At 45.7% G+C, this 24254-nt stretch overlaps 1 protein-coding gene across 1 annotated transcript in view; it reads left to right on the top strand.

The window, feature by feature from the left end:
* The window catches only part of cadps2 (Ca++-dependent secretion activator 2), an 81845-nt gene that overhangs the window by 21217 nt on the left and 36374 nt on the right, over positions 1-24254 (top strand). Inside the window, 11 exon segments of the mRNA XM_049019940.1 lie at positions 1301-1633; positions 6639-6719; positions 6979-7218; positions 7460-7581; positions 12187-12298; positions 12783-12922; positions 17967-18033; positions 18438-18546; positions 18843-19046; positions 22188-22249; positions 22251-22325. Of these exon segments, the coding sequence (XP_048875897.1) occupies positions 1301-1633; positions 6639-6719; positions 6979-7218; positions 7460-7581; positions 12187-12298; positions 12783-12922; positions 17967-18033; positions 18438-18546; positions 18843-19046; positions 22188-22249; positions 22251-22325 (1545 nt within the window).

Here is a 24254-nt window from a genome sequence, read left to right on the forward strand (position 1 = left end):
GATCATGCAGCGATCGCCTTCAGGGTCCAGGCTCTTTCTTTTCCTGGAGTGCAGCATATATGTATTTTTATATGAAGGCAAACAGCAGGACAGCTTTCCTGGAACCCTGAATCATCCTTCATGGCCGCTTCATCGAATCTGCCCTGGTTTGTATTCAGCTGGCTCTCCACGACGCCACAGCCCCCGATCCATCCGTGGGGGTCTTCAGCTGATGGCTCACAAGAGCCCAGGCCATTAGTTGGATGGTACGGCAGCACTTGATTTTTTTTTTGGCACCGTAGCCCCGCACTCCCATTCTGAGATGAATTCAGCTCATTTCATAGCCAAAGCCTGTACATTTGTGCAGTGCCTTTCCTTAAATGCAGCTTAGATCACTCTGCCTGTCCCGGGGGCAGAATGTCACCACATACTGACGTGAGCCCAGTCTTCTGAGCTCACTGGGTGAAGAACTTCTGCACCACACCATTGGTCTCCTAATGGAGATACGACTGTCGCCCATCTGTTGCCCCTTTCCCCTCCACTAAAGGCAGTCGGGCGATGCTGCCATCGTTCTGCAGTTCAGCGCAGATGTATGTAGCCAGCATGTTAAGGCCAGAATGCATGTGTGCTCGACTGTGGCGGTGCCTGCTGGAAAGGTGTTTGCATAATGAATTTGCAGGTATAAAAACTAATTACAGTACTTTGTCACTGGATCTTTTAAATGGTTCAAAAAAAAAATGAAATATGTAAGATTCCTTTCTCATTATACACCTACCTGAGATTTTCTGACTAGGTGTTCAACTTGACAATTCCAAGTAGTGCCGTAATACCTATGCTGTCTTAATTAGCATCACGACGGATACCGGATTTTTGTATAAAAGTCTGGAACTAAAAAGTAAGTACAGTCTGAGTCACCATGGATTTCGCCGTGAAGACTTCTATGCGAACATCACTGCATTGTCAACCCACTCACGTATCCAAAGACAAGAAAATGCAATCAGGCTCAAATGGTTTCTACTTCCTAGACAGGACGATAAACAAATCCTCCGATACATCTGCCTGTGTGCTTTCCGTGGGTCGTCTTGTCTATTTTTACTTCTAAATTTTCCTTTTGCTCCTGCCGGAAGCCAGATGAATCTGCCTCCAGACCCTGCTGTTACATGTAACCAACAGATAATGTATCTCCCATTCCAGCCCAGGTCGACATGTAGCCTTTACAGCATCTATACCCTCACTTGTATGCGTGCAGCTTCAATACAGCACTCAGTGGATGGAGAACCTTATTTACACTCTTGCATGTTCTCACCGTCTTGCTCTTCAGGTGTTCCTCAAGAGCGACCGTGTGTCCCGGATGGTGCAGAGCGGTGGCTGTTCAGCCAGCGACTTCCGCGAGGTCTTCAAGAAGAACATCGAGAGGCGGGTCCGTAGTCTGCCTGAAATCGATGGGCTGAGCAAGGAGACGGTGCTCAGCTCCTGGATCGCCAAGTACGACGCCATCTACAGGGGCGATGAGGACCTGCGGAGACAGGCTCCCAGAATGCCCTTCTGTGGCGTGTCTGAGTTGATCCTGAGCAAAGAGCAGCTGTTGGAGATGTTCCAGCAGATCCTTGGCATTAAGAAGTTTGAGCACCAGCTTCTTTATAATGGGTGCCAGGTAACTGCTTCCATTTCTGCTGTTAAGTTGAATAAGACCTCCCTTTGAAATGTACATAATTAAACCAGTAAGTCAAGTCTGGCAGTGTTAGCCTAATGGTTCGGGAGGCGTCTTTGTGATTTGAATGGTTGCTGGTTCCTATCCCTGACCAGTAAGTCCACTAAGGTACCCTGAGCAAGGTAACGCCCTCAAGCGCTGCACCCTGGGTGCCGATTTAGCTGCCCCCTGCTATGTCACAGTGTCACGTTTGGAGTGAATGCCGAGGACGTATTTCATTGTTCTGCATTGTGTACTGTGGTGTGTCAACAATGACAATATATCACTTCACTAAACAGAAAGAAAAGTCCTATTTGTAAAAGCTATGGTATGTAATTCGATTTTTTTTGTACAATTTTGGTGGACAAAATATGGAAGGAGTAGAATTCAGTGAAATCAAGGACGGATCAAGCTTTGCCACAGTAGAGAAAAGGGAGCGAAAATGACGATGATAATGTGGAATGGTGGAAAGTCAGCAAATTGATTACTTGGCTCTAAGAGTCATTGTTTGCAAGTTGAGAGAGCTGAATTATTTTAATTTGCTTTTGCTCTTGAATGCCTTGAGAGTCCACTGTTGGCAGTTCAATAGTCCTTCACATATCTGCAGTGAAGGTGAGGTGCTGGTGAGGGGCCTCCAGATGAGTCCAGCCCCCATGTGTGTCCTTCTGCCCCAATTAATATTAAAAGACTACAGATGTGAATTTCTTTCTTCAAATACCTTTGATCTGTTAGATAAATGATCTCCTTGAATGTTAGTTAGCTTGCTTGAAAAAAAATTCAACACCAGGGTGTATTTTCATTATTTTGCTGTTGGTATTTACAAGGGCTAGATATTGATTCTGAAAGCCAAATGGGGGGGAGGGGCAAATGGTATTCCATGACCTGCCCGTCCATTCCGGTCTCCAGGGCACTGTTAGGGGCCAGTTTTCAGGTATCAGAGGTCAGCAGCCTTTTTGAACTGCAAGGTTTAGCCTGTAAACCGGAACCTTCCATTTACGGAGGGGGGGGGGGGGGCTCGAAGATGTGCCCATGTCGCCATGGTGATGTGATTTGTGACCAAGCTGGTTTATTCAGCAGCAGGGGGAAGCAGCGCTCTTCTGCAGCCTCGGTGGGTGTAGAAATTCTCCCTCAACCAGAGCTGTTCTTGGAACGCACCACCTATATCCACATCTTGCATCACTGACTCACCCTGCTTCCGGTACCTGTGGGTTAGAATCAGTTTACATTGTTTTTATTTAATTTTTTTTTTTCCTCTTTCTGATTTTACATTGTGGGACATCCTGGTCTGTGGTCAATTCAGCCATGTCAAGAGAGACGTTCCAATTAGTCGTGTATTAACAACTTACAAAATAGTACTCGTGTTTTTTGTTTTGCTTGGTAGTGATTTGTTAGGCTCCCTAGTGTGGCACCAGGGCAGAGCTCATTAAAGTTTCTGTTTATAAACCAGGAGATCCTGGGTTGAATCTCATTTATACCTGTATTCAGAGATCCCTGCTGCCTGGTCCAGCAGTAGTGTGGCCAAGAGCTCCCTAATAAATGGTTGTGGGTTTGAATCCCATTCCTGCCTGTTCTTGCTTGAAATATATCCATCCATTCATCCATCCATTTTTTGAAACCACTGGTCTGGAGCCTAGAGGTACAACACAGGATAGGGTGCCCACCCACTGCAGGGCACGCTCACACCTATGTGCAATTTAGCAACCCCAGTTAGCCTCAGCATAGTTTTTGAACCTGGGGGGGAGAGAGACTGTTAGTACTTGGAGCAAACCCCACGACAACACAAGGAGAACATGCAAACTCCACACACATGGAACCCTGGCAGAGACTTGAACCCCGGTTCCAGCAGTGTGAGGCTCCAGTACGATCCCCTACACCACTATGGTGCCCTGCTTGAAGTCTATCTCTCTGCAAAATAGACATTAGAAAATAAGTGTGTAAGTAGTTAATAGCCTCGGGTTCCTAAACCTCAGTCTGTCCCACTGAAGCAGCGCTTGTGGTTTGCAGACACCATAAGGAGACCTTATCGCAGCCACACCAACCTGCTGACATTTGTGTCAGCTCTGTTCTCTCTGTCTTAGGCGGAGGAGGGCAATCTTACCCTCCAAGGCACCGTGTGTGTGCAGGGTTTTGGGGTAACCTTTAGGTCGGCTGTTCAAACCCAGGTGTGAGGACTTCTCAGCCGGTCAGTCCTCTAATTAGTAATGTAATTAGGGAATAGGGGTGGAAACCCGCATAGACCGGCCCTTTCTGGATAAGACTGCGCAGCCCTGGTGTTTGTGGCGGCTTCAGCAACTTCGATGGCAGGAGAGCAGCTCTGTGAATCCAGATGTGATGGGAGCTTCACTCGCCCCCCTCATGTGAGGCTGCAGGTTCAACAGTCCGGTCATTACAGAGGGGGCAAGACTCAGTGACGAGAGCGGTAGGGTAATGCATTATCACCCAGCAAACTTCAGTCAGATGGATACTTTAGGGCTCTGAGCCCGTACTCAGAGCAGGGCTGAGATCCCCCGGCAGTCACCGGATTCCTCGCCAAAGTCCACTGCACCGTCTCGCTCCAGAGTATTGCAGAGTTCACAAGTCGGCGAATGCGCTAATCAGAATCGCGCTGTGAGAATTACGGCTTTGGTTTTCCTCGGATAATTTGACGACTTCTCAACCGACACCTTAATATTTGGTAGAGCTGCTCTCTTCTAGGATGGGCTGGCCCCCCCGTCCTGGGTTGTTCCCCGCCTAGTGGCTCCGGACCCCTCGCAACCCAGAAGGATGAGTGTTTTACAAAATGGATGGATGGATGGATGCTCTTTTCTAGGCTTTGTCTGTTGTGGCTGCATTGCAAGGCATGTACAAATCCCATGTAGGATTTGTTAAATAAGTCTTGCTGTGGCAGGCACCCTGGGACAGTACTGAGCCCAATGAAAGCTGTGGTGCCAGAAGATCACAACTAATTTTGTGCAGGAAATTGGAGATGCTTCCTTTAAAAGAACATGCTGGTGGATTTGTCTAGGGCAGGGAACATCTTAATTCGGTACATGATGATGAAGACTGTTCTGCTGCAGCCTGGTCCATCCCTTTGCCGTGTCACTATGGCCTTCTGGGGCTGCATTGAATTTGTTTTCAGATTGCTAAAGCCATCATGACCACTTTCTGGGGGGTGGGGTAGGGTGGGGTGGGGGCTGGTTGCAGATGTATCTAAGCACGTAACAGAATCAGCGGCCTCCCTCAGATATCGCTGCCGCTGGCTATGCAGAGGCAGTAGCGGAGCAGAGATAGCAATAGCGCTTTGTTTTGAGCACAAATTATCATGACAAGGTGCCGTGATGTATAATGGCCATTAGGGAGGTCATTGTGAAACCAGGCAGGGCTCCACAGGGACAACAGAATGACTGTTTGTGTTCTTCACTTGTCTGGCATCTGATCTGGGCGGGGGTGTCTTTGGGAACCCCCCTCTGTGATGCATTTCCGGCATCACTACCTTATGGAAGACGGCAGCTGTTTTTAAGGGGGGATCACTGGGTATTTAATGACAATGTACAGTCCTGTGAGAGGTACGAGGAATGGAACCAGCACCTTTCTGATTGTTTGTGCTGTTGGGTGTCAGTCTCTAGTCTTTAATGAGGAGCTTCAGTACTTGTCTCTAAATTACATGTATTGATCCTTGCGGATGTGTTTTTCAGTAAATTGAGAGCATGTTGTTTGACTCTTGACCAATATGTGGCTTAACAGCACGGTCAATAATAGCACACGATGTAAACAAACTGTCATTATGGAAGTGCTGTGGGAAGAGAATGATTCAGTTTGGCTTCCTGTATGTTACTGCATATCATATCCATCCATCCATCCATCCATCCAGTACATTATTGCTTTTGCTGGACATGCTTGGATTAAGTAGCAAATAGGTGTGAATGTTGTGATACTTTAATCAATGGGACGGATTCATTAAAGGGATGGTTTTGGCATAATAGTTCTGAACGGCTGTGAAATGATTGGAGAGAAGGAACTGCAGTTCACATTTAAGCCCTGAATGTCACATTGGCCTTGTGTGTGTGTGTGTGTGTGTGTGTGTGTGTGTGTGTGTGTGTGTGTGTGTGGGAGCCACTCTGCAAGTGAGATTTGCAGTTCCTTTCACCCAGCTGTCCTTGTGACGCCTTCAGGGCTGAATCACGTGCCAGAGCTTGGTGCGCGGCATCAAATTAGCCGCCTTCACGGCGGCACAGCGGCCATATTCCTGTCCGAAATGCCATGTGAGCAGGGCCTCCGTGCTCAGCACTTGGTGCCGACGCACCTCAGCATGCGAGGCTGACAGTGCTGTTACTCTTTTGTGAGTAAGAATTAACTTGGCAATGGGGTGAACAAGACTTCTGAAGGCACGGGATATTTCGGGTTATCGTACTGCACTCGTAACCAGTAACCAGTGGGAATCGCTTGATGTATGAATGCCAGTAAAATCCAAGCGTGAATGGGGAACAGGAAGGTGGAGATGCTTCACCCAGCCTTCCAGACTCCAGCACAAAGGCTGCCTTTTCCACTCTTCTGGCTGTTACTGCCTGCTTATTTTTAAAAGTATTCCATAAATATTTTATCCCATTGATTCAGAAGATAATTTCAAGCAACACCATCATATCTGCCTAAAGGAGATGGAAATCCTTCCCTCGCTGCTGTATGGGGGATAGGAATCACTTGGCTTTTACTGAGGGAAAAAAATCATTGCTTCCTTCGGGGGCCGGGCGAAATGCTGGCTAGAATAAATGGCCCCCATGTTATCTTTATATAGTAACTTTTTTGTCTTGCGTTACTGGCTGAAAAATAATTCAGATTATCTACCTGCCACACCCAGGAGTAGCTACATAAATCAATGAACGTGTAATGTCGTTTGTGTTGTATTTATTGATTGTACTGGTGATTTTAGAGACAGGGAAACAACGGCAGTATTAATCGTCAGATTGAGAGGCTTCATGCGCTCTTTCTGCAGCTGGACAACGTGGACGAACAGGCTGCGCAGATCCGCAGGGAGCTCGACGGCAGGCTGCAGCTGGCAGAGCAAATCGCCCGGGTAGATATTATTTCCCTCTTTTCTCCACATTACTGTAATAATCGTCTTAGTTTTTTGCTTTCAACTTCTTTACTGTCATAACTGTACAAATCATAGTGGATCACAGACTGGGAGAGCAGCCAGAGGTCAGAATGCCAAAATAACATTGCTCTAGGACCATCATACCTGCTCTGCAATCTCTACAAGCAGATATGACCTATAGTAGCTAAGACTTGAAGAGGGTTTCATACCGACCGTCCCAATGGAATCTGTTTTCCAGGAGAGGAAGTATCCAAGGTTCATCTCCAAGGAAATGGAGGTGATGTACGTGGAGGAGCTGAGGGCCTCTGTGAACCTGCTGATGGCCAATCTGGAGAGCCTCCCTGTGTCCAAAGCCGGGGGAGATTTCAAGCTTCAGAAGCTGAAACGTTCTCCGATAAATTCCTCCTTCCTGGACATGGTGGATGAGAATGAGATCATGCTGTCCAAGTCTGAGGTGGTTTTGTTTTTCACTCTGGAGGTGAGTAGAGTCATGCCGCTTTTAATAAGAAGGTCCTAATCGATCTTACTGGTTTATTTAGTTTAGTTTACCTACGTCGTGTAGCTTTATTGTGCTTTATTTAAGATTCCCAACTCTCATGTAGAGGGGCGATGAGGCTGTGGCTCAGTCTATATCAATGAACTGATGTGATTCTGAAGTCCGTCTTATGGAGGTGGTTGGGAATGTGCTCAGATACGGCCTTCTGTGTCCGAGTCTGCAGATTGTGATAGTGGAAGTTCAGGGGCTGACATCAGTGGCTCCCAACCGGATTGTGTACTGCACCATGGAAGTAGAAGGAGGGGAGAAACTGCAGACGGACCAGGCGGAGGCCTCCAGACCACAGTAAGATCTCCACACGTGGGTTGGACTTGGTTCAGATCACTTTAAGCGCTTTGTAGATGGGTTAGGCTTCCTTAAGATTTCCACACAAGGGTTAGGCTTTGACAACATCACCTTAAGATCTTCATACATGGGTTGGGCTTGGTTTAAATATCTGTAAAAGCCTCACACAAGGTTTGGGCTTGGTGTAGATCACAGGAAGATTATCATAGACTGTTTGGGCTCAGATTACCCTGTATACATGGGCTGGACTAGGTGCATATGATTAACTGCACGCATAGGGTTGGTTTGGAGCATGACTGTAAAGGCTGCAGAATGAAGTTTGTTTGACACTCCGTAGGAAACTCAATTTTCAATAAAATAAATAATAAAGCAAAAATGAACCCTCTTGTGTTTTATGTGCCAGCGCATATATTGTTTTCCTGTATAAAAATAAACAAAAATACCTTAATTTGGTCAATTCCCCGCCTAATTAGCCAAGTGGATCAGTTTAATAACATCAATTGATGATTACCTTTCCAGCACATTCTTTAATATATTAACTAGATTTTTTAATGATTATGTATATGTGAGAGCAGGTGGAATGCCTCAGTACGTACCAGTGTTGCCTCGCACCTGCAGGGTTGGGGCTTGAGTCCCCCCCCCACTCTCCTGCGGGGAACTGACATAATGTGTTGCTCTGTCTCATATCCCGTGCTGCTCAGGATAGGCACCAGCTTCCCCACAAGCCAGTACTGCATAAACCACTGTTTCCCAATCCAGTCCCCGGGGTCCCACAGCCAGTCCACATATTTACTCCCCTTTCAGCTCCCAGTACCTGGATTGTCTGGCAGGGAGCTGGGAGGGAACAAAAATGTGAACCAGCTGTGGGTCCCGAAGGACTGGACTGGGAAACTGGGATAAACAGTTTGAAGATAACTGGACAGATAGAGAAAGATAATAAAATTCTCACCAAAAACCATGAGTTCTGGACAATGACAAATGTGTTTGTTTATTTCATTTATTTTCTTGCATCGGCTCATCTTTACCAAAAAGGCACAGGAAGAAACAGGCGATCACGCAATGCCTCTGTTATCTGCTGTTTGTGTTGTGGAGAGATGTGAGAAGAGACCATAATATGATTTCAAAGTTTATATACAGGTGAGAGTACACAAGGAAGCAAGTAATAAGTACGGTATAATCAATGTAGTATTACTCACCATTTTGTTGATGGCTCTGTAGTAACCTCAGTTTGTATTCACTTAGTATAACCAATAAGGCAAAAGATCGTGTATCCAGCTTGTGCTGGTGTTGTCCAATCAGTACTCACTTAGAGTCACTGGCTACCCTGTTCCCAGTACTGCCTGGACTCTTTGTTACTTACTTATTAAGATAATTGTGTACCTAGTGGGTCTCCCTGCTTGGTGCCTTCAGGGTTCACTGTTTGAGACCAGTGGTGTGAGAATACTGCAGGTGGGTGGGGTCATGGTCCGGAGAGCTTTGCAGGTCTCTTAAATGAGTTTGCAGTCTAATGCATATTCCTACAGTCTTCATTGTCTGGCACCACCTTAATACCTCAAAACAAAAAAAACGTCTACATGTATACAGATAAATATTTTTATTTATTATACTTTGCATAACAGAAACCTGTGACATCTATATACCAGGAAAAGACACTAATTTTAGCTTGTTTGTGCAAGTCTCTTTTATTACAGTTGTCATAACAAACGCAAAATACATGTTTTAATAAAAAAATGTGTCTCATGAAAAGACTTGCTATCTGTGCAGTTAGTAAGGGCATGCTGTTTACAACAGACTTTCAGATATAGACGCTGTAATGCACAGGGGCTGGGTCTTGCGTAACCACAGCGATATCCTTGACGACTGTCTGGTCGATTCGTACTGCGTCCAGGACGGGGTGGTCAGGCTGCTCCACCTGCGTCTTTCCTGTGTCCTGGCATCCCGGTCACCCTCACTGACCCCTCATCAGTCATTACTGTGGAGGGGGATGAATCTGAAAGGGCCAGCATGCTAACTCCCAGGTGCCGCTACAGATAAAGGAAAAAAATGTCTGATATACGGAATTTTTCAAAATGATGTAAATAGAATTGACAGATTTAATTGCCTCAACACAGTTTGTGTCTTTAAAGTAATAACTGTCGCTTATTAACCATATATATTGTGTAATGTTACACACACACACGCACACACACAGGTTTGTAATTATATCTTTGTGAGGACCATTCAATCATTTCTGTGACATTAATCCTAGTCCCAACAATGACACCCTTAACCCCCACCCGGCCCTAACTTTAACCATAAGTAACCAAACAAAATACGAGACTTTTGACATTTTTAGTTTTTTGATGGCATTCACAGATCTTTGTGGGGACCTGAAAAATGGTCCTCATGATGTCAAAATAACAGGTTTTTATTACATTGTGGGGAACATTTGGTCCCCACAATGTAATATAAACACAATACAAACACACACACACACATGCACAAAGACACAGGAAGCCAGAACCCAGGAGTCGAGAGGCTATCTACCGTGCCGCTGAACTGTAAAATATATGCAATAAAAAATCCTCTGTGAGGATAAATATTAAGCAAATATAAGTATGTTTTCTGCTAGTTGCTCCACCTAAATATAGATATAACACTTGAGTGTATAACTTCCAGGGTCGCGTGGCATCGTGGTCGAAGTATCTATTCGGTCAGTCTGGTCCAGTAAAGGCTCTGCTGATAATCCATATTAATCGAAATTTCAAATGAAAACAACAGAAAGTCATAGAGTGGAGATGCCTGGATTAGGAGCCAAATGACCTTTCATTCATATGAAATTCTCTGGTCAAGGGGAATAATCTGTGATACCGATTCATTAGCGACTGTAAAGCACATAAGCTCATCATCTTTCTCATTCCCTGGAGTTCTATGTCACTTTGCATGATGGCCCTCAGTGATTGGTGGTCGGTTCAGTCAGTATAAAGAGGTCAGTATGTCCATTTTGCCTGTCAACTGGACCTTTCATTACTCGTAATCCAGAATGACGAAACTCTGACACACATAAAAGAACACAGACATGTCACCTAGGTGCCCACAGAGCTCTAGGATCCTGAATAAACAGGGTAGGTGGCCGTAAAATTCAGGTCAACAGAAGCAACCATTACCAGAGGGGTGTGATGGTCTTATGATATCTTTCAGTTCGCCAGATTTCATGAGATCTTGGGTCCTTGTCTTTCCAGTCCTGGTTCTCCTTCCTGGACTAAAGTGCTCCTTCTCTGAGGGGTTTCTGAATTTCAGAAGCCGAATTTCAGAACCCGGAGATCTGCAGCTGTAAAATCACCCTCATTAAGCTTATCTCACCAGTATGTCCAGTTCTCAAACCACACAGGGAAGTGCATTAATGCTGTAGGATTCTTCGCTCCAGAGTGGCAGGTTGGTTCTGGTTCTGGTTAGAACTGCTGATTCCAGCTTGGTATGGCAGCATTATGTTAGTGGGAAGGGGTGTATGGATTTGGTCCACCTTCCATTACACAGCAAAGTCCTGCGTGTGAAAGTTGACAGTTAAATAACAGGATGGCATACCGTAAATATGCATGCTGCTGCTTTCAGCAAAAACACCTTTTGTGAAACCGAGGCTTAAACCACACAGACACCCACAGCCTCTGCTGCAGGAACATGCGCCCTGGACCACGAATAGAAGGAGTGGGATCTACTCTGTGTTTCTAGTGCTGTGGTATTCCACACCAGTGGGCCAACATGCACTTATCAGCTGTTGCCGTTGGCTGGGGGTGCATCAGAGAGGGGGAAGCCTCACCACCTGTCCTGGTTCCCAGGTTCCTGGGGGAGCAGGATGCTGGGGAAGTCACAGGTGCGTTTTGCCCAACTGGAGGAGGCGGACAGAGACTCCGCCTTCAACCAGATGCCGCTGTTTCCCAGCAAGGTGTAAAGTGCTTGCCAAGTCTGACATTTTGGCATTTGTCCCACTGAAGGGAATATGCCATAGAAGTGTTTGGCGGGGGGGGGGGGCACTCCACCAATTTCTTTGATGCCAATCAAACATAACCGACAAAGGCAATGTTTCCAAGGTACTTTTCTGTTCTACTGAATTCATGGATAATTTGCTTTGCTACCCAGGATCTAGCGACGGCAACCACGCGATTGTTCTGTTACCTTGGCAACTCAAACATTCCACCATTTGCTTTCATGTTCTTCCCTACCCACCCAAAAGTGGTACAGGATGTTTTTTTTTTTTTAGGATTCTTTGGAACGCTGTGCTTTATTGCTGCGCAAATCTACAATAAAATGGAGTGAGAATGCTGGAGCTGAGAATGCAGTTTGTCAAAGGGATAAACCAGCCATCAGACAGCAGTACGCGGGGAATCTTCTTCCATGTCTCTGTACACATTTTTAGTGCATGGCAGGCGAAGGGGAACCTTGAGCCGTATTCTCGTGTATCAGTGGCAGCAGTACAACTCTGGGTTTCGTCTATATCTACGTTTCGCGTCCTTGCAGTGCCACATAAAATAATGGGCCCTGTCTGCTTCTGTCCACTCTTCTTACCATCCTTTCAGAAGAGAAGGTGTGGGAGTCCTGTAAAAGCCCTGACGTTCTGTGATTTTGCAGGTGGGGCACCCAGGGGGACTTCACGACGACGTACCCCCTGCCTGTCGTCAAGGTGAAGCTCTTCACAGAGAGCACCGGCGTCTTGGCCCTCGAAGACAAGGAGCTGGGCAGGGTGAGGGTGACCCTGTCGGCAACTGATTGCCAGAAACAACTGAATAAAATCTAAACATTCAGTAATTTTTTTAGGTAGCCTATCAATATATCATATTGTTTTAATTCGCAAGAGTTAAGACAATAATAAATTTAGCTGTATTGTAATAAATTAATTATTAAATAGTAACTTGTATATATCTTTTATTTATTGATACAGAAGTTGTACAGATGGCTTTCTAACATTCCTGAGGCATGTGTTGCTGATTGATGTCCGTTATCACGCTAGTGATTTGTGGGAACAATATTGCAAGTGTTTCTTTGTTTCGACAAAAGATCCTGTCTCCATTACTGAGACGCGTTCATCTTTAGCCCTGGGCTCTGTATTGGCCATTGTAGAGCAGTTACTCTGCCCTTGTGTCAGTAAGTGTTTGTGGACGATGCAGCAGTGTCAACTGGGTGGGCCGCGCCCCGTGTGGGAGCCCCCGCTCTCCTCTCCCTGGCAGGTGGTACTGCATCCCACTACTAACAGCCCCAAAACGGCAGAACTGCACAAGATGGTGGTACCAAAACACAGCCCGGACACAGATCTGAAAATCAAGCTGGCCGTGCGCATGGACAAGCCCCCCAACATGAAGCACAGCGGGTACGGGATCTGGGAGGTGGCCATGGGGGGGGGGGGGGGGGGGGGGGGGGCATGGGAAGGCTAGGAGGTTCCTACTTTGCCGAGGATCACTGGCTTTTGAACCAAAATGGCACTAATAAAGTTACTAGTGGAAACTGGGGTAAACCAATGAGCTTAAGCCCGCACTGTGGGACTTGTGTCCTCATTTCCCTTCTGAAGCAGCCAGCCCTGCTGACGCATGCAATCCCGACGTTAGACATCTGCAGAAACACATTACTTAGCACTGACCTAGTGGCCAGGAAGCCTGTATAGCCCTCCACAGAGATGGAAAACATGAGTACCGAGTTTGGCTACAGAAATTTCTAACAGGACATGATTCAGCTGAAATCCTGTTCCTTAGAGCACGATCTTGTGACTTAAGTCAACAGAGTCTCTGCTCTGTTTATTTAAGAGCACAATTCATAGTTCATCTCCCTGGATCCATGCAAAGCTCAGATTGGGTGTCCTCAACATGCACTTCCATTTCTGAGTGTGTTTTTCAATGACCATAGAATTATAATGACATTCAGAGAGCTCTGGGGCTGTTTACAGTCTGCCGTTATAGAAATTATAGAAAATAAGAAAAATGTGCCTAGAGCTGTCGATTATTCTTTTAATATCTGTTTCATAGTTATTTAAAGATCCAGAAATCCTCCAAAGCATGAGAGGGTGAACATTTGTGGTGGAGTGTCTGATTAAGTAGCCTAGAGATCACTGCTCTGACCGCATTGCACTGTAGTCGTGTTTAGCAGCTGTGGATGCAGTAGAGTGACAGCGCCCCCTGCCTGTCAGAGTAAGATTGTTAGAATGGGAAATGCCAGTCTTAAAATGTGCCGTTTCTGAGTGACAGTATGCAAAATGATTTTTATTATAAGCCATTTATTTGTGGTCTTTGTGTAAATGCTTCATATTTTATCTGAGGATATGACAAAGCAAAACTAATATTTTCATGTGTGAATTTGGTGTGCTATTTTCTTAAGTCACTGGGAAATGTAATCGGTTTTTAATGATTGTCATGATTAAATTGGCAGTTTAATTATAAGTGTACTGCAGAAATAAGTACACATGAATTAAAAGTAGTTCTATATTTTTTGCCGTCCTTAAGATTTTTCCTGTCATAGTTCACTTTAATGATTATTCCAGTAGGGGGCAGTATAGTCAATGATTTTAATACTGCGTATGCTCCGTACTATATCTGAGATAACTAATCAGTGCAAAACATTATTGCCTCTGTATTGAATTTTAATACGCTATTTTAAAATACTCAGAATGTGGCTATGAACTCTGATAAACGTTTTTTTTATTATAAAGTACTTATTCAATCTGTCTGTATATTATAGAAATAGAGGCATCTGCGGGAAATGAATACTCTGGGCTGATATAGGAAGACCGACATTTGACAGGGACCTCTGATAATGTCAAATTAGATGTAAAATCGCGGAGGGGCACCTAGTTGATATTTTTCCTCGGGCCCAGAGTTCTTTGTCACGAAAATAATGGAAGTTTAAAAGTTTGAAAATCAAACCTCATTTAAAGTCGACTTAAATGCTAAGTGAATATTTTAATGTGTAAATGTCCCTCATTTATGGGTTTGAAGATAAAGTGTATTGAAAATGAATGAAATACAAGCAGCATTTTATAACATTCTATGTTATAAAATTAAGCTTTCCGTCAAGCAGTACGTACTCTTTGGGAGAGCAGAGTCCCTTACACACAAGCTGCCCTGCTGTGCATTCACATGCTGCTCTGAGCAGGACTGGCCAGAGATATCGCATTCTACCATGACTGATTAAATAGAATGAATGGTAATGAACAGTGAGGAGCTAATTGGCCAGAGTGTCAGATTTTTATTATCTTCTCCATTGACCTCACAAGTGGTTGGAGGAACGTGGCTTATAAGCCGAAACCAGAATATCTGCTGGTGTGCTGGCGTGGTATGGATGCTCACGTCAGCCTGACATGTTAGAAACCATGTTTTGGAGCATTAACAGGCCACACATCAGAGGTTCCCCCAAGCCCTGCGATGGGGTGGCTGGGAGGGGGGGGGTCTTGTGGTGGGGGGTAAGGGAGGAGGAATTTTCAGGTTGAGTGCTTGCTGTTAAAGAAGCCATCTGTTGATCAGAGGTGGGAAGGGGAGCCTGTCCCTGCTTTTCAGGCTCCCATTCAGCCCGTCTCCGTGGCCCGCTGACGATGCCAGAACCCTCATTAGGCAGAGAAGCAATGGCGCTAGACGGCAAGGAAGGAGCAAGGACTCGCCGACAATGGGGCGAGCGGGGAGCTTTAATTGCGGATCGCCCTCCAGTCCCTCAAACATAATGTTGTTTCATATGTCCAGCGCTATTTAGCAGCGATTGGCTCCCCTGCTCTCCTCTGCTTGGAGCGGCGCTCATGCAAAAGTCTCACTGTAATTGTGTGCATTCCTGTTCTTAATTCCAGTAGAAGGCAGAGTTGAAGAAAGGGAGAGGAACGATTAGCGCATCAAGCCTCAATTACAGTAACAGCTGAAAAACAATTAGGCTGGCACCACATACTAGGATTAAGACCAAAATCATCCCAGTGCGTTTCTGTACGGTTTGGTTTATCTGCGTGTCTTCTTCGCATGGTTATGTTAGTGGCCGTTAAATACTTCACGAGTGTGACACATTACATTGAATTACGGAGTAGTATTGTAATTTGAGTATTATGTCTGTGGTGTGTATAGGCAGTCCTGCATACAATTTTGAAGCGCTTTAGGAGATTGAAATATTTTTTTCAATCAGTAAAATTACTCAAGTGGAATGTGTATGACCGTCAGTTTTTCTTTCTGTTCGTTGTTTTGTACTTACTACCAGTTTCTGCAGTTCCTGTTCTTTTGTTTTTTTTCATCATTTATATGAGCATCTAAGTGCATTTTTCTAAAACAAATAATTTATGAATTTCGTTGGGGGGTGGGAGGCGAGGCTGGTTGGCTACGTGCCGGCAAACGTGCATAATCGAGTTAGTTTAGTGAGACAGGACGTAATTTAGGAGGGAAATCGAGGTTCCCACAAGGGGGCACTGCTATTTTAAAATGAAGTTTTTAAAGTTCAGGTTCGGGCTTTTTATAATTAACTGGGGGAAAAATATTTGTATACTTTTTCTCTTCAGCTACTTGTACTAGTTTTTTCTGGAATAGAAGTGCGTTATAGAGCTGCATAATTTCAGAGAATAAGTAAATGTGCACGTGCCACTCCCATTCATCTCTGTACTGGATTGGATGGATGGATGGATGGATGGATGGATGGATGGATGGATGGATGGATGGATGGATGTGAAAGATACTGTACTGGAATTCCAATAATAAATACGTCTTAGTTCCTTAGTAACTTAGAAGGCAAGTTTGATAGCTTCACCCCCCCAACCCGCGCGACACTAACCAAGTTAACTGCGTAGAAAATTGACGGATGAATGGTTCCAACGTGGAAGACAGCTGATCGATCAGTTCTAGGCTTCTTTGAAATGTTCTACTAATTGTGAAATTTGTAAGAAATTGATGGTATGGTAACATTTAATATATAGTTAGATTTAATAGCGAAGCGAAACAAAAAAAAAGACATTTGCGGTCACAGGTGTCGGTGGCCTCTAAAACATAATCATGTCAATTTGGTGGTTTGATCTTTTGAAGGAGGACTTTTAAAAAAACGACATAAAGCAGAGAGCGAGTGAATGTGGAAGGAATGCGCCCCGCCGACGGCTCCTATTATCCGGCCAGTAGCGGAGGTGCGCCGCATCGACTGAAAAGTGCCCGCGGCGGTGAGGTCCCATTGGCTCCCGAGTCCACGGCCGCCGGCCAGCCGAGGGACGTCTATTGTTGTCACCTAAATGGGATCATGAGTGCCTGAAAGGTGTTTGAGAAGGAACTGAAAATCATTTTCACAAGTGGCTGATTACTTCTGCCACATGTTAACCCAACTCCAGCAGAATGCTCCAAATTGCACAGACGGCATTTATTGCTCTTTCAACCTTGACAGGGAGCTTTTATCGTACGGGGTAACCTCCCACACGCTTCCCCCCATAGCCCCTTCAATAAAGCGTCTCAGCATGTATTGATTTCTCTCTCGCTCCCGTAATGTGCGCACATATTTTCTTATTGTTTGATTTGCGAGAATGGCCCACTGATTATGGCACGCCAGATTGCTTCATCTTTCACATGTTCTTGCTATTTTGATGCTTGAAAGAAGGAAGCTGAGAGATAAATAATGATATTAATACAAGCCTAACTTTTTAAGTTTCTCCCTCGTCATAGGTGTTGCTCGTTCGCTTTTTCGAAAGCTTTATGTCAGTTCTCCTCTAATAATGGCCAGCAGTCTAGTGATATTTACAGTGTATTATTTTTACGGTTCATATACAGAGAAACTGGGCAAAAACTATTTATCCTATTTAAACTAATTTAAAACATAATTGTTATTATTATTATTATTATTATTATTATTATGAATAATTGGAATTAACCGAGTCTGTTTTAATATGAAATTACTGTTGTTAATACTGCCTTCCTTTGTTACATCTATGTTTATTTTTGGGACTCATATCCAGCTTCATCCGTCAGCGGCGCTTAGTGTTTTATGCGCGCCTGCGGTGTCCCGAGTTGGGCGCCACCCGCCCTCGTTGTCCGCTTTGGGTCGATGTCTGTGCCTGATTATCCGCACGTTTTCTTTCCCGGGCTCTGCTACCTTTATTCACCTACCACCTATCCCCCGTCCCCGGTTAGGTAATCTTCAAGATCACCGTCCAGTATTAATGCACCTATTCATTGTGTGTTTCCAAGCCTTGATTAATGGCATCACTGGACAGCAAAACATGTACTTCAGTATATACCGAACTAAGTGTAGGTTTCAGTTTCTTCCATTTATTCCTGCACTGGAAAATTCTGTTATTCTGTGATTAGATTTAAATTTTTATTTTTCACAATTATAATTTCAAGGTTTTTGCGTAATTAAAGTATGCCATTCAGCCATAAGTGGCATGACATTCTGACGTGTAAATATTCGTTTCTTTTCAATAAAAGGTATCTGTTTGCTCGTGGACAAAGAACATGGAAGCGCTGGAAAAGGCGTTATTTTATACTTGTGCAGGTTAGTAAACTCATCGTTTTTTCCCCTACCAATTATAAAAGAGATGTTTCAAAAATGAAATATTACCATTAAACTTATTTTGAAATTTTATTAATTAAAACAATTTCCAGCTCTATTATTATATGATCTTGAAATAAATCTAACCAAATGTAATTCATAAACCAAAAAAGTCTGTTTCCCAGTGACAAGTACTATATACTCAAAAGCTTCTTTTCAGTCAAAGAAAAAAGTGGTCTGTTTGTGTGTGTGTGTGTGTGTGTGTGTGTGTGTGTGAAAGAGAGGGGGAGAGAGAGAGAAAAGAATGAGTTGTTTCCTTTTTTATCTAACCCTGCAATAGATTGTTTGTGCCATTTTGAGAACCATTCTGCAGTATCAGGTGCGTCATGTTGCGCCCTGTGATGCAGGTCAGCCAGTACACGTTTGCCATGTGTAGCTACCGGGAGAAAAAGGCAGAGCCGCATGAGCTGATGCAGCTGGACGGTTACACGGTGGACTATGCTGAACCCCACCCAGGTACAGCACTGACTGCTCCCACTGCCGCCCAAATCCACATGCCTCACAACCTTACGACCATGAGGAGCCTTTGTCTGGGGCCGGGCTTTTCAAATCCGGGCCTCAATTCCAAATCCAGGCCTTGTTTTCATGTTCTCCAAGATAGTAAGTTTAATAATTACTGTATCTGATTGGCCACAGAGGCTTCACTGGAAAACCAGCAGGGCTCGGACCTTGAGCTGGACCGTGCTTTGGGGAGTCCTGATCTAGGGTCTTGGTATGGATTTCCTTTCTCTCTTTCTTTCTCGTTATCCCAGGTCTCCAAGGTGGACGGGCATTTTTCAGGGCAGTGAGAGAGGGGGATCACGTGATGTTCGCTAGCGATCATGAACAGGACCGTGCACTGTGGGTACAGGCCATATACCGGGCCACGGGTCAATCCTACAAGCCGGTCCCACCCTCCCAGAACCAGAACTGCAGAGGGACAAACTGCCAGCCTGATACCCCAGCCAACTTGCTCAGTAGGTTTTCACCTTGTCGTATATTTATAAAAGTCCGACGCACCCAAACGCCTTGGTGCTTTCTGGGTTACTTCTCAAGGCTTGTGCTCTGTGAATTAGAGGTGGCCAGTACTGAAATCATAGCCTGCTGGATTCAACTGGTGGGTTCAGTTCATGGTTGTCAAATCTGAACACGGAGCCAGAACCACAATCAGGCCTTGTATTCAGTTCTCCCAGATAGTTTAATAACTGCTGCTTCTGATTGGCCACAGAAGCTTCACTGGAAAACCAGCAGTGCTCAAACTTTGAGGACTGTGATTTGAACAGAACCACAATCAGGGAAGGCTGTCAGCACGAAGCCCGGGAGAGGATGTAAATCTGTTGCGCATGCATCTGCCATTCTCTGGGGGCCTGGGTTTCTGGCTGCGCAGACAGTCCATTCAGACAACATGCATGTGCAGAACATGCTGCTGAGCAGCTGCCTTTCTGACTGTGCAGATGATGCACACAGAGTACAGCCTGTGCATTTAGTAACTGCAAATGTATAAACCTGCACAGTCACAGACTCTCATACCTGTAAACTGCCTGAGCAGTTGAACAGATCAGAGGTAAAGGATGTTGGGAAATGGTGCCATGTGACCTGAGTGGTGGGGCATAGAATGACAGGTTTATCGAGGCGGGGTCTCCCTTTTCAGGGTTTACGGGTTCTGGGCAGACATGGGATTAACCTCACACAATGCAGAGAGGAGATGTGAAACACTCCCACTCTTCTCACAAACAAGGTCCAGGTGCAGTGAATCAGCAGGAATAAACCCAGTCACCTGACTCTCTCAAGGTGGCCACACCCCACCTCCTCACGGATCCCGTCGATCATGTGACTCCCGGTCTGCCATTCATGAGTGCATCCTTGCTCTCACACACGCCATGCGTGCTCTCTGCTGTGAGCATGTGGAGCAAGGTACACCCAGCAGGCTTTTTTATCGTGACAGAGCACAGCTACGCTAATGACTAAAATTGTACAAACATCTAGCATTTTTTTGCATTACGCTTTAAAAAGTACTACACTAATATTGCCAGTAATGTTTATGAACAGTCAAGAACAGTCAAAGAACACTATAAATATCATACATCGGACCATCTATAACGCACCGACATCAAGTCGTGCGTCGTATGACAGCGGCTAATTTTCTTACAGCTTTCCAGAAACTTTACAAATAAATCACCGTCCAAAAGCCGTGGTCTCTCCGTATTGCCACAGTGCGATTGATACAACATGAACTGTAGTGAAATGCGAGCAGGTAGTAATATTTTTTCCAGTTTTAACACAGAAGCCTGTTTAATTGCACTGACATCATTTGACTTGCGAACTCTATTTTGTTGTAGTTTGATGTGATTGTTTTCATTTTAAAAGTATTGACCTTTTTCCTTCCAACTTTCCCATCATCGTATGAGCCCAATACTAAAATGTCCGCCTCTTGTGTCCCGCTGGGTGGGGGGGGGGGGGGAGGGGGGGTGCAGTTTGAAGCAGACTGAGGCCCTTTCTGTCCTCATCTGCGTCTTGGAGCGTGATGCTCGCTGGAGCAGCACCTTGTGAAATCTGCCTGTACCTGTGACAGCCCCCAGCCCAGTCTCACTCTCTCCGCATTTGAGGCCTGTCACACCCCCCGTGCACCTCGCCGGCAGCTGTCACATGGATGTGACGGCCGGCCTGATGACGGAGATGGATCCTGCACTCCAGCCTTCAGCTCGCGAGGCCGTGACTCTCCTTCCAGTCCGATTAAATAACCCTCCTCCTCCTGTTCGCCAGGAGTTAAAAATGCCATGGATCAATGCGATTCCTCTATGTGCCCGATAATGTGAATATCACACGCCCCCCCCCCCCCCCGATGATCAATGTCTGTCTCCCCAGCCCTCTTATTGGATTTAAACGGTGCAGTCATGGTCTGTTTCCCAGCTTCCCAGTGTTGCTTCAGCTTCATTCTGCTTTTTTAAAGATGGTTGCATAATATGTTGCTGCTCTTAAATGACTAATGTCAGCTGGCTCAGTCTCTTGAAATGGTCTGAAGAGGATTCCCCACTCTTCTATGCGAGACGGCCAGGTGCCGCTTGTGAGGTGGGCTTATTTGAATGTGCTCTAGACAGTGACTTGACAGCCAACAATTGTATCGGTCCCCCCCCCCCCCCCCTTTTTTGTTTTTTTAAAAGTAGTACGAAATGGCAAGTCAACAAACAAATCTCATTCTATACTACTGGCCAGAATTGTGGAATCACCTAGTATTTTTGGCCTTACACTTTAAAATTAATACACAAATATCGGCAGTAATGTTTTATAAACAATCAAATAATGTTATAAATATCATACATTGGGCGATTCATTAAGTAACCAGAGCAACAGTTGAATAAAGTTCTGCAGTCTCTAAAAATTGGAAGTGTTTCTACAATTTTGGCCACTGGTGTAGATGTTCCACGCCATGTATAATTACTGGTGGCATCTTTTGCCTGTATTTTCATTAATGTGTGCACAGACACTTACTAATGTTTGCATTTCAGTCTTTGTGGGTATTCCCCTTGTGATAGACAGTGAGTGATACACCGGATACTGCAGAAACATCCCACGATTATCAGTTTGTGTGGAACAGGTTTGTTACTCACTGTTTAACGAAATGAAGCCCTCAGAAGGTCGCACTCTTACACACTCTCCCCTTGGTCGATTAGCAAGGCTGGTGCGATTAGCTGCCATGATGGTGCCATGGAGGGGTTTGGGGGGGGGGGTTCTGTCTGTGTTTGCCAGTTAGCTACAACCTCTTCGAAGAGCACTTGCAGGATGCGGGGAAATTTTTTCGTCTTTTGTTGCAGTTTCCATGCAAGCATGCAGTTTCCATGCGAGCATGCCTGCCATACCTTTCTGAGTCTTACCCTGAGCTGCTCAGAATGAGACCCAAGTCCTTCCAAACAGTACATTCAGATAATTACGGTTTCTCCACATGACAAAAAAAAAAGACTGTAGAACGGGACACGTGATGTGCACAACACAAGATTCATATGTACATGGAGAGGAGTGTTTTTTTTCTGTATTCAAACGCAGCAATTCGGTGGGTGATCAATGTTAGGACTTCCCGGGGTTGACTCTGTGTGCTGGTGTTGCGTTTCGCCTTCTGGAAGGTGTGGACCGCTCCCAGAGGCAGGCCGTGGACGAGCTGATTTCAGCGGCACCCGCACCTGTCTGATCACGCCTCTCTCTTCGTCGTCCTGCAGAAATGCACACTGCAGCATCGCATGAGTGACTCCTTCTCCTGCCTGGTGAGTCTGAAGACAAAGCCCCCCCCCCCCCCATCCCACGCCATTTGCGACACAAGGCTGTTGGCACAAGGACAGACACGTGTTGCACATTAAAAGAAAGAGGAGAAGCACATAGGAACCGCGGTGACTCCGGTCTGCTGCCCCCTGCTCTTTGGCCATCACACTTTGTCTACTTTGGAGGTCCGACCAATGCAGTTTCTCCTAGATTTCATTTAGAGGGAAATATCTCCCGGCAGGAACAGCAGTATCCCCAAAAGGGAACGCAGAGCAAAGGTGAGGAGAGATCGCGACCCATCGCAACCGTGACACACCGTACTCGTGACCAATCACGCTCTTCTCAGCGACTCCAAAATTGAATCCATTCTGTGTAGACTGGCGTCCCTCCTAAATGTCATTTCGGACCCCCTGGGGGGTCCAGATGAAGTCCGACACCCAGTGCGGACGGCCGGTCAGAGCGGACCTCCATTCGCCGTGCTTTTCCGGAGGGAGAGCAATCAGGGACGCCCAGCCTCCACTCCCTTAAGCCTCCCTTAAGCCTAACACATGTTGCCGGTCTCCATTTTTCAACCTCCTGAATGGCAGGCCTCGTCATTTAGTCTCTCCAGACAGTGAAATTCCCTACCATCTCTATAAATCGTGAAAAATATGCTACATATATTAAGAGAGTCTGCGTGTGTATGTGTATATTCAGGATGCTGGGGGCTACTGTGTCACTCTAAGGGAGGGGGGGGGGGGTCACACAATTCACCCCACCACTTGTCCCCTGCTTGACATCAAATAAAGAATTAGCCTGCAGAGTCAGGCTCCTCCGTGATGTAATTACTATTGCGCCGCTGTTCCTTCAGCCTGCTAATAACGCGATCGCTCGGTTAGACACTGCCATGCTTTTTCTCCCCCCAACGCGGGTTACGATTAAGAGCCCATTAATTTATAAATAACATGCTGGAGTGCTGGAAATAGGAGAGGCCTGGTTTTACAAAGCGGCACGCACAGGAGGCGAAGCTGTAAAAAATAATATAAAAATAGTCATATATTTTGGCCCCCCGCCTGCAGCGGAGTCAGATTGCGGAGACTCTCGGAGAGGCGAGACGTTTAATTATTAAGCCATGTGAAGTCAGACCAGCGCGACTTTCAAAACACTTTTAATCATTTAAAAATGCTGTCGGGTAGTTAACTTCGGGGGTTTGCTGTTCTATTGGGGGTGACCTTTCTTAAAAAAGAGAGGGAACGAGAGAGGGGCAGAGAGAGAGAGAAGCATCGTCGGCCAGGACTTTTGTTCTCCGCTGCCCCTCTGCATTGTCACATCAGTCAGTTTCTCACGTTTTTTGACGGCTGCTTCTTTGTGCTGCCAGGCACGCTCAGGAGCGCCCCGATAAAGTGCTGCTTGGGAGAGGCCCCCGTCGACACGGAGGGGCACGTTCGTTAGCGATAACAAGGCAGTCGGCTCGTTAATGGGGCAGCCATCGCCAAGACATTTCTGGCCATCTGTTTGTCACTGTGGAACATCTTGTTGGCTTCTGCTGTGCGGCAGGCAGTACTTGTGAATGCGGCGTAGTGCAATATTAATAGATCAGAGACAGAGACAGAGGGACAAATGGGGGGGGTGGGGGATTTGGAAAGTCGTGTCATTGTGAATCTGGCTTTTTTTTTTTTTTTCCCTTTCCTGCCTCCTTTTCATCGGGGCTGTTTCTCCTCGGCGTGATCCTCGCTGCGGTCCCAGATGATCTTGCCCGATCACTTCCGTACGTCGCGCCGGACCATTTTGCCGGCCTGCCTGGGGGCTCCGGGCAGTCGGCCCCGCAGACGTGATAATTTGCGAATGTTCCTTTTGGGAGGCGACTTAATTAGGCCCATAAAACTCGTGCCCAATTTAGATATCATGTGATGCACAAACACGCTAATTGACTGCAACAAGATTTCAAATTACTA

The sequence above is a fragment of the Brienomyrus brachyistius genome, chromosome 1 (genome assembly GCF_023856365.1).
Source record: "Brienomyrus brachyistius isolate T26 chromosome 1, BBRACH_0.4, whole genome shotgun sequence".
NCBI classification, from domain to species: domain Eukaryota; kingdom Metazoa; phylum Chordata; class Actinopteri; order Osteoglossiformes; family Mormyridae; genus Brienomyrus; species Brienomyrus brachyistius.